The 11,724-nt window shown below is 30.7% G+C and overlaps 1 protein-coding gene across 1 annotated transcript; it reads right to left on the bottom strand.

Annotated features, from left to right (window-relative positions):
* Positions 1–2,080: 2,080 nt before the first annotated feature.
* Positions 2,081–6,166, bottom strand: LOC129298407 (lactoylglutathione lyase GLX1-like). Its single transcript, XM_054936815.1, has 9 exons — positions 6,017–6,166; positions 5,279–5,404; positions 5,073–5,197; positions 4,645–4,709; positions 4,352–4,564; positions 3,682–3,729; positions 3,483–3,590; positions 3,225–3,377; positions 2,081–2,318 (listed from the first exon to the last, which is right to left on the bottom strand). Exons 2-9 carry the CDS (start codon positions 5,392–5,394, stop codon positions 2,277–2,279), a joined length of 870 nt encoding a protein of 289 aa, XP_054792790.1. The 5' UTR covers positions 5,395–5,404; positions 6,017–6,166; the 3' UTR covers positions 2,081–2,276.
* Positions 6,167–11,724: the final 5,558 nt, after the last annotated feature.

The raw sequence follows: 11,724 nt of genomic DNA, 5'->3' as shown, positions 1-11,724 counted from the left end.
GCTCTCTATGATTAAAAAACTCATGCTGCAAAATTAACAGGAACACAAAATAATAAATACTAACAAAATAATACTTAGACAGCGCAACAAAATATAAAGGTAGAGAAGAAAATTGATTCAAAATCTCAAAAATCTAACACTAAATTGACAGCACTTCCTGCTATTTATAGACATGGATCAGACAACCTTTGGGCAGCCTCAAAGCATAATTTAATTACTAATTTCATAAGTAATATAACTCATTATGCTAATTCATTTTGGCGATTTCTAAGCGTTGTAGTGGAAGACATTTAAAGAAATCAATTTTTAGCTTTAAATGAAAATAAACTCTAGTTAATGCACGTTAAGTCTACGTTACTAGAAGATGAGGAATTCCAAAACTAGTTAATTAAAGGATTTCCGAGAAAGCATACTTTACAAAATTAATTTAATAATTTTGTAAAAAACAAAATTCAATAAAAAAAATCCAATGTTTCTTTAACTCGTGCATAGGGGAGCAAATCAGTTATTGCCTTGTGTTAGCATGTCTCTTGCTTGCAAGTTCACTTTTCTTCCAAACTTATTTACTAATTCACTTTCACTTCTTAACATATATATACTTAGAGCTCTCCTCACGTGGGCAATGTAACTTTTCTGTTTAACACACTCACATAATAACTACAACAGACAATGTTTAAATTTGACCCAGTTAAATAGCCGTATAAAAAACTCCAATTGACCCAAAAAAACTCCAAACTCAATGACTTCAGCTTGATCATTCGAAGTGAAAATGGAAAAACAGGTTTATAAAAAAATAAATAAATAAGGAGAGCTCATGTATACAAACTGTGTCATCCTTTCTTCACTTTAAAAGTATTTCATTTTTTTTTAACTCAGTTTACATATCAAAATTCGTTTAAGATGTTAATACGAGTCATGTTCGAAGGGATTATACAGTTCAATGAAATTAGCAGGAGCTGTCAAACATACTCCACCAAAAGATAATTGCTTTTAGGTAGGTAATTTTTATTGTTACACACATGTATTTTCTTGGAAACAATCTTATCCACCTTTTAACATTAAATATAAGTACGTCTCCCAAAAAAATTCAAACATTAATTCACTATATTATAACAAGCTAACCGCGTCTACTAAACTAAAATAATTCGGAGTACAATTTTACGTTGAAAACAATAACAATCATAATGTTAGTCATTTCAAACATGAGGCAACAGTCTCTCTAAGGCCCAAATTATATGAGGTACTGTTTTGGACCATTTCCTTTGCATAATCTTTTGTTGATTTTAGTGATACTCCACAAACTTGTCATTTTAGAATATCTCAATAAAAAATGGAACCCAACTTCTACGAAAAATCCTAGTTTCTCTGCTGTTTTATCTTTTAATTTTGTTTAATTTGAATATAAAAAACACCTTTCATTTTTTATTGAAAACAGAGAACGTACACTGGCACAATATGAGTGCATGTCAAACCAATTAATTGACCACAGATTTCCCAGATGTCAGTTCATTTGATAGCCCTCCTCCCTCACTGTGAAGAATATTCATTTTCCTCAATGAAAGCCTAATTTGAAAAACGTCCCTCATTTCACAAAACAATTTCAAAATATATTTTTAAAAGAAATGAAAACTTCAAAATATATTTTTAAAAGAAATGAAAACAGAATAAAGATTAAAAATTCATCTCACAAATTACACTCAAACAGTTTCCTTTTCTAAATTTTTTGGTTTAAGTCCTAAGAAAACTGACCAAAGATGGCATGTGTTGTTCAATTCACAAAAGCTTGACTTGGATAGAAAGAAAAGAGTGAAGAAAATAGGATAAAGGAAAAGGCACGAGGAAAAATTTCTTTAAATAGTACTTTTTTAAAAAACTATTCTTAGCAGTTTTCTCCTCCAATTTACCGTCCTCATTTAGTCATTTTTCACCCCCATCCAAACAAGGGGTACGTGAATCTTTATCCTTATCAACTACGCAATCTTCATTAGCCAACAAGACTCTCCAATTCAACGGGTCCTCAGCGTGGATGGATTTGAAGACTGATTATGGATAAACATACATTGATCAAGATACAAGTGCATTCTGAAACAACCAAAGAGAGATTTCTATAGATAGATTTATCATATTTAGGTAATAGATGACACCATCAAGCACGTTTCGAGACAACTGCACAACCACATCGCCACAAGCAAATACTAGAGAAGCAGACACAGACGTTTAATGACCACCGATGATAGACAACTTTATTACAAAAGCACTAGCAAAGCCGTCACTCTTCACTTCAATTCCTTCAGGAAATCTTCATTGTCAACAAGCACCTACAAATTCATATGACAATGGCAGCAGATTAACACAAGACAGCTCTTGCTCAAATTTATTACAATTTAAAATTCACAGTTTGGCAGCAATTATGGAATCATTCATAAATGAAGACCAGAAAAGGGGGATTTTAAAATATGCCTGGCATGTGATGCAATGTCATTGTGAAGGAAAGGACAAAGCCAAAATGCTAAATCTTAAGCCCAACAAAAATAATTAAACATCAAAGATGAGGTCAGAACAAAGTGTTGGGAGCTCGTAATTAGCCATGAGGCATTCAATCATATAACAAGACCTATTTATACATCCACTTTAAGATAGCAGAGAATGAGAAGATGAAAAAACGAGTTTTTATGACGTGGACTATATGCATAATAAATGTTGAATTCTATAGTTAAGCGATATTTCTTTGGACTATATGAATTCTACAATTTATGACGTGGACTATATACATTCAACTACATAATAAGAAAGCAAAAGATACTGAGCTTTAATTACACCCAAAAAAAAGGACCTATTAATCCATCCACTTTAAGAAAGACTTATTTAAAGCAGAGAATGAGAAGATGAGAGATGCCGAGTTTTAATTACGGAGAGAGTTTTTATGACGCGGACTACATGCATGATAAATGTTGAATTCTACAATTAAGGGAGTTCTATTTCTTTGGGTCATTAAGATGTAATCAACAACTTCGTACTACATTATGAGGATAATCATTGACCTTCTAACAGCTTTCAAAGATGGATTTGGTGAAATCAGAGAAAAAAAAAATGCCATCAAATCACAGCACTGGCAACCCTTACTGCAAATAGATATGCATGTAAATAACATCATAATTCACCGGTCATTCAGCAAATTAATCTTCTGTTAAGGCCATACTCTATGAAAAAGTTTTAGAACTCACAGTTTTCCAACCATCTGGATCCAAGAAAGAAGTGATTTTCGTGTTAAGGCCAGGAATTGGCCCTGGTTGCCGAGTAATCTTCCCTCCTAACTCTTGTATGACATGGTTGACTACCTCAGCGCTCTTGTATACATCGTCAGTGCCAATAGCAACCTGAAAGATACCACAATTTTAATCAGAAGGTGGGCATAGATGAACAGATAAACCAATTTGGCACGAAAAAGGTGATATTAAACCTATGATGTATCATCAACTAACCTGCGCATATGCATTTCCCTTAGTGTATTCAGAGACACCATAGTTATATGTCAACTCCAAGACAGTTGTCTCATGCTCCTCTGCATACCCAAGCATGGCTATTGTGTACTGCAAATGGAAGCAACATAATTCAGAAAAATGGAGCAGTTCGTGGTTAAAGTATGCACGCTGCTTTCAAGGTGAGCTTATGAAAATTTACCTTGTATTCAGGCCTATCGACCTTCTTTACCACCTTCATACCCAAAGCCTACAGAGATAGTACACCATTAGAGCATGGCATCAGATTACAAAAATATATTATTTGATGCGGATCATAATACAAGTGCAGCATCGATGCCCTAAAGTGTGCATGACAAGCAAAAGCTGGCAGTTCCTAATCCAGGTTCTCAAATTGACATGAAATATAAGGTCAATGTCTTATCTCTTGTGTATTTCATTGAACAAATAATAAACCACATAAAATGTAGTTAGTTGATCATCTAGCTTTGAAACCCATGGCTAAAAGATTAGCCTAATGAGAAAGATTTAACTATAGATGTGAAATCAAATGATAACAGAAACAGAACGGACCCTTCAAATTACTGCTTTAGCCTAGAGGCCCACAACTACATTGCTATTTTACTAAACATGTCAGCAGGTGAACGTTCTCTCTTGGTGTTTAACCTAGTGAGGTTTTACAAAGTAACATCTTCAAGAATCAAAAAGGCTTGTACATGCAGAGGCAAAAACTATGAAAGTCAATTTATAAAAATTCATCAAATTCAAGTTTGAAGACACTAAATGCTTGAAAACTTGCACTGCAAGCAGTACCACTAAAGCAGCTTCAGTTAAAATTAAAATGGGGAAATAAATTGAACATGGAGTGCTACCTTTTCATAAAACTTAATTGAGCGCTCTAAATCACCAACACGAAGCATCACTTGACACAGTGGCTCAGGGGTTGATTCTCTTTGGATGATCTCAAATATGTAACCATCAGGGTCCTTCACAAATGCAATGACGGTGGTCCCACCCTTAACTGGACCAGGCTCCCTAGTGATGTTTCCACCCTTGGCCCGTATGTCTTCAACCATTTTGTAAACCTAGAAAACAACATATTCAATTAATTTTCAACACAGGCAAATTGATACTTGAGCATTTCTGAAGGTAGTATCAGGCTTACATCTGGGGTTGCAATTGCGAAATGTCCAAAGCCAGTTCCAATATCATATGAGGTCACCCCATAATCTGACAAAAAATATAATAACAGATTTAAAATTAAAAGAATATAAAATTCATTGTTGTGCCAAAGAAATTATTTCATGTGCAATTCAATGAAATACAGTTCATGCAATAAGCTATTCCCAAGTAAATTAAAACAAAACAAACAAATTATATGTAAGGGACAAACTCAAGGGCAATAATTTAACTGTTTCCTTTGAAGTTCTCAGGTGAATATTCTCTTCAACTCAAAGTGACGCAGCTGCCATTTCAAAAATGGTTCCTCACCATATGATAACAAACACCTAATGAACTTAAGGAAATATAGCCATGAACCACTCACTGCATGGATAAAACCCAACACAATGTGCAAAAGGCTGAGCAACGTACTATATGTTAATTCCACTACAAAATGGTTTTCTTCGGGGCCAAATCCAAGAAAAGCATTGGAGTATTTTTCCTCAGGAACATCTCTTTTCCTCAAAAGCTTCATTCCAAAACATTCAGTATAAAACCTAAAAGAAGTGGAGAAAAGTTGAGCATCTAAAGGCACATATTATAATGACAAAAATCAATGTAATGTCGCACAATCCTACTCGATGGTGCGATCAAGATCACCAACACGGTAGACAGCATGAAGGAGGCGGCGCTTGTCTTTCTTTGGCCATTCCAACAGTTCAGGACTAGGAGCAACTGGTGTAGTCTCAGCCATATTGTTAGAGCTGTAACACAAGCCAGTGAAGGCATTCAACTTGATGAAAAAATAACAGAATTGATGAACAGAAAGAGACTGATCCAGTAAACAAACTGCAAAAACTCTTTTTAGAATGAAGTTATATCAGCGAAGATTTTAAAGATGGTTTAGGGCCTTGACATCTTATGTTTTAAGCTTGAATAAATAGTTTGGCATGACAAAAAAGAGACAGGGAAGATGCTCTTCGTGGATATTGTTCTAAGTTTCATCTCCATTTTATCTCAAACATAATTAATTCAGGGTGAAATTAAGTAATAATATTATATCTTGACGCAAAATAGTAAAGTGTCGAGTCTAAAGCTTTTATTACGACGAACACCAAGTATAAAATGAAAATCACAGCAGCCAGGTTAAAAAATGTACGAACAGAACCTCAAATAGCCCACCAATAATCACCGATGACAGAGTATAAAAACAAAATCAGACTTCACACCACACCAAACGAAAACGAACTCGTACTGAAAAATCAAAATTGCTCATCTGAGCTCGCAAACAAATCATGATAAAGAATCTCAAGCTAACACTATCAGTGAATGTGAGTTCCCTACAACAATATACACGCAGAGAGAGGGAGACTGACCAGCGAGAGTGACGATCGAGTGGAAGAGGCAGAGGAGACACCCTAGAATGATCTCAAACGCTAACACTGTGCGTTACTAAATATTATCCTGCGGCTGTGACGAGAGTTATCGCAAGCCTAACGCCTGTCAGGTGGATTGTCCACCTGGCAACGGACGATTGGCTATTCTCAAAATATCAAAGGAATTAGAAACTCTCATGAATGTAGACGAGATTTTTGCGTTTAGTGAGAGAGGATCGCGGCTAATTTTAAGTGATTCTGCGCTGTCAAGTTAGCATTTCTCCTAAGGACGCAAGGCAATGTTTGGAAAGTTTTTTTAAGATGGAATGAAATGAGATGGATAGAAAATTGGGAAAATTTTTTAAAAGAAAAGGAAATGATTTGGGTGACTTTTCAGACCATATTTGCCATTTTAAATCTATTTTTTTGACCTCACAATTTAAAGAGATTAAAATAAAATAGTATAATATGAATAATGTTATTATAAAATTACTTTTATCATTCTCAATCCCTCTCACTTTTCAGTCTAGCAAAACTTAAAAATATAATTTTATTTAATTCAAACTTATTAATTTTTTAATTATTTTTTAAAAATAATTAAATAAATTTATTTATTTGTTTTAATAAAATTTTTAAAATGAAATATTCTATTTTTGCTCCAATCTATCTCATTTGATTTCATCAATAATCATTGCTATCCTTCCATCGTATACTTTCAAACAATTTCTAAGGATAGAGAAATATTTAGATAGACCAAATACACCACATTATTATAATATTTTTAGTAAAAACATGACATTTAGATGATATTAAATATAAATTAATTTTGATATTAATGATAGTAAAAATAAAAAAAAGTAAGAAATCAAATGTGAATTTTTTTATAAAAATAAAATTAATTAAAAAATATTATACAAAATTTATTTAAATTACTAAAATATTTTAATTGAAGAGCTTATAAATAATATAATGTATCTAATTTACTTAAATTTTTTTCAAAGGACAAGCTTTTAGTCAATAAACAATGAAAGAAGTGTGGTCCCAAACAGGACCTAAACTTTATTACATGACCACTTGTTTTTCTGGACACACCAACTTTTCAAAATACTTTTTTAAATGGGAAATGTTAAAGAAGAAACAAAATAGAATTAAACCAAACCTTTAATATCTCATTAAATGTAGTTAAATCCTAATATCGAGGACTTTAATGTCTCATTAAATGTAATTAAATCGTACAGAGGCGCTCAGATTGAAAATGAAAAGGTAATCATATTACTTTCGGGTTAAAAAAACAACAAATTGGTGAGTGTCTATCTACTTTTACTGATGTTGACTTGGCAGTGTCACGTGTAACGAAGTGACAAAGTGAAAGGTTTATTTCGGTCGTGAACGATTGATATTTTTTTTGGGCCGTAAATATATTGGGAAAATCACCAGAGGACCAACAAGACAAAACAAAAGGCAAAGAGGGAGAGGGGATATTGGATTTGTTATATGAATATAAATTATAAGTGACTAAAATTAAAAAATAAAAGGAAATAGACAAAAATCCCAAGCTCATGCATATCCTTGAAATTTGAGTACTTTAAAGATTAGTTTTGTTATAAATTTCAAAAGTTTTACAAAATTTATAAGTTATGTTGACCAAAAAATAAATAAATTTTATGAGTTCAATTAAAACTTTTGAAAGTTCAAGACAAAAAAAAAATTAGAACTTTCGAAAGTTGTGATGTTTATTTGCAAAAGACAGAATTAACTTCTGAAATTGATAATTAGTTGTCTGAAAATTATTTTCAAAATTTTAAAAAAAGTTGTACTCCTCTAATCCTATTAGTAAATCATTTCCAACATATTTCATCGTAATAAAAAAAATCTTAAAACTTATTAACTTGTCTAAAAGTTTATAAATTTTTAGCTTTATCCCTATTAAATATACATATTTTAATAACATTTTTTTCCAACATTTAATAGAAGTTAGAAGGAAAAAATTGTGATAAAGATGTCACTAATAAATATGATAAAAAAAATTCTCTTTCTACCCTATAAATAGGAGGGAGTAATTTTTAATCAATTTTTCATGACTTAAAATTGAAATATACACTAACTTAAACTCCCTCTATTCAAAAATGTAGGGTATTTTTAATTGAATCTTGCCTCTCAATAAAATTATTATCTACTTTCAAACTAACCCCATCTTTTTATATTTACCTCTATTAAATATCCTATAATAAATAAAAAGTTATTATTAATATGGGTATTTTTAAAAAAAGGCAATATTTTTTACCATCAAACTCCTTAAAAATACCTTATATTTTTTAACAAAGAAAATATGCATATAATTAAACTATATTATCAATGGCATAAAGTAAGTTTTATACATTTTTTGCATATATATATATATATATATATAAAGGTTAAAGTATAATTTTAATCCTCTAACTTTACTTAAAATTTTAGTTTGGTCTTTCAATTTAATAAAATATATTTTCAATCTTTTAACTCTAATATCATTAATTTTACATTATTAGTTTTTAAATTAATTATTGTTATTTTAAAAAATTAAATTTATTAATTTAATATGACAACATTTAAAAATATTTTATCAATAATTAAAAATTCATTGTATGAACTTTTTGTTAATGAAATGGATGGCATTAAGTTAAATAATTCAAAAAATATTTTATAAAATTAAAAAATTAAAATATATAAATAAATATAGGAGGAATGGTATTAAGGGCCCTAAAAATAGAATTTATTATAATTTAGACCTAAATAAATTTAATATTGCTCTTCAGGCCTTAGGACTCTTATTGTAATATTTCTTCACACTAAAAATACAATTTTACCTTTTATTTGATTTTAGAACTTGCGTGAATCCTCAAAGTAACGAAATAGATCATGCACGACACAATATCCACTATGTACAAAATGATGTCTATGCATGCTTGTAAAGGGTGTCCTAAATTAGGACTTAGTCATCATACTAATCATGGTTAATCAAGAACTAACCCAAATGGATTATTCATTACGAGATTAATCTAAATGAATTCTTAACATGTATTTTTTTTACAAACTATTTAATACAAAGGGATCCAAAGTCTTTAAAATATTTTAAGAATTCATATCATTTAATTAAACATATACGGAAGCATGATAATAACTATTTTTACCTGCACAAATATTTTGACCCGTAATTATAGCACAAGCATCAAACCACATTCCCCAGGGCCCAAAATACATTTTTCCCAACACAAAACCCATAATGCAAGTGGATCAAGAATATATTATCCTAGATGGCAATATCATAAACTAAATACACATATCAAATAAAAGGAGAGAGGCCTACAGAAGTGATTATTATCACTTGGCCTAATACTCCTTTCCTCTGTTCTTCTCAAATGAGCTAGCTCCTATAATATGTTAAAAGAGAGGGGTGAGTACAATCACTCAGTAACCAAGGTATATCTAAGTTATATAAATGAATGATAATTAATCATGAATGCAAGTGACCAATAAATTTATCAAGGTGACCATTCAAACAATCACATTAATAACATGTTAATCACATTAACATTTAACTCATGTGAATAATTTCAAGAATAAAATCAAGTATAAAATTTGCACAAATAGCCACATATACATTATTCACATAATTACTACAAGTTCTCATTTCTGCAATTATAATCATATTCTCAACATAGCCATCAATCACTCAAATGACATGATAATAATAACATGCATGATCAATCTCTTCCTTATATCCCCCCTTCTTTCCTCTGACATGAAATTCGTGGGCCAACAACCGGAAGGGATCATCCATGTGGTGAGACTACCTAAAGCCTTAATCATATCATGAGGGGCTACCGGGCCAGAGTTACCTTACTCACTTATGAACATGGTTTCCCCCAAATCACACACTATGAGGTGTCATACCCAAAACTAGCTCTACCCAAAACTCCAGGTAGGCCAGTAGGGTCAAGTCCCTTAATAGGAACAATGCTACATACCTTACAAAGTAAGTAGCGGCTATAACCCCTAGGATTATCGGTTAATAGCCAAGTACCATATGGATTTTGTGTAATCGCTAACTCCTTCACCAAGGCAAACTCCCACCATATGATCATGCTCATGAGAAAATGCATTTCAAAAACTCATATATATATTTCAAAAATCATCCCACATGCTCATCAACTTTCATCACTGTGCATAATCCACAACTTATAACCAAGAGTGTACATATAATCATCAACCATCAATCTCATTACTTGTAACATCCCAATTTAAATTTTAATAGTTAATTTGAGTTAATAAAAATTTTGAAAAATATTTAAAGGTAAGCAAATTAGTAGAAAATAATTATTAAATCTAATTTAGAATATAATTCTAAATTAAAATAAAAAAATTAAAAAAATTATTAATTAATTTAAAAATAAATAAATAAATATTATTAAATTATTATTATTATTATAAAAAGAAAGAAAGAGAAAAGGTATGGAAAAAAAAGGAGGAAGAAGAAGAACAAAATTGCTTTCGGTGCGTAATGATCACATATAAAATAATAAAAAAAGAAAGAAGAGAGAGGAAAGGGGAAAATAATAAAAAAATTGTGGGACCCACATTCATTTTTTAAAAGCCACCGTTCTCTTCTCATTTTTCTTCATCGTTCCTCTTTTGTGTGCGATCAAAGAGAGCATCTGTGAGCGTGAGTCGCCAGTGCTGAAGATCTAAATTTTTAATGTAAGAGTTTTTAATAGGATATTTAGGGTGTGATTTTAAACTTTTTAAGACTAAATATGTGTTCTAAAATTTTTTCTTAGTCATCTTTCCTTTTTGGTTTCTGAGTTTGTAGTGGTAGAAAATTTAAGATCTGGAAGAGGGATGAATTTATGTTGAATAAATATGATTTTTGAGGTTATTAGTAGTATAATAAATATTCTAGAGTATAAATTTGTTGATGATTTTTGAATTTATGGCTTAAGAATCAAATCCTAGACTAGATTTTATTAAATCTAAAAATATATATTGATTTATTGAAGTTTAGATGATTATTTAGGATGAGAAATAAATTATTATGGCTATAGAATTATGATTCTAAGAGACTCAATTTTTAATTTTTGGGTATTTTAGGTGCGAATTTATAAAATAAAAAAAATTTTGATAATAGAAATTAGTTTAGAAGTTGATTTTTAGATTATTAATGTTTATTGATGACTAAAAGAGGAGTTAAAAATTTTACTTAATAGTATTGACTCTAGATTTGTATTAAGATTGAGATTAGGAATTATGTTATATTTTTAATTCTATTATTAGAATTATTTTATTAGTTTCAAAAAATTGAAACTAATATTTATAAATAATATGTTATTTGTAGATTGTATTATTGGTGAAGATTGTGGTGGAAGAGAAATTGTAATGAATAATTTATTGAAAAAGCCACGAGGTAATCATGCTTTTAATTTGTGATTAGTGTTACTTCATGTTAATTGGGTGATTATTGAGAAAATTATGAATTTTATAATATTGTATAATTGTGCAATATTATTATGAATTTGTTTGATTATTGTGGGAGGTGTTGGGAGACTTGCTATTGTTGTTGTATTTATGTGCCACGTAGTACGCCAGTATTGGAGCTCAATAGGTGGCTTGTAAGGGCTCGGGCTAATCTACCTTTGGCCGGGTAATTTAGCACCGAGTGAGGATTACGGCTC

This window comes from Prosopis cineraria, unplaced genomic scaffold (genome assembly GCF_029017545.1).
Source record: "Prosopis cineraria cultivar Desert tree isolate PC_DT_omini unplaced genomic scaffold, ASM2901754v1 PC800, whole genome shotgun sequence".
Classification (NCBI taxonomy): domain Eukaryota; kingdom Viridiplantae; phylum Streptophyta; class Magnoliopsida; order Fabales; family Fabaceae; genus Prosopis; species Prosopis cineraria.
The sequence above is the reverse complement of the archived record's forward strand: the minus strand, read 5'-3'. Positions and strand labels throughout refer to the sequence as shown.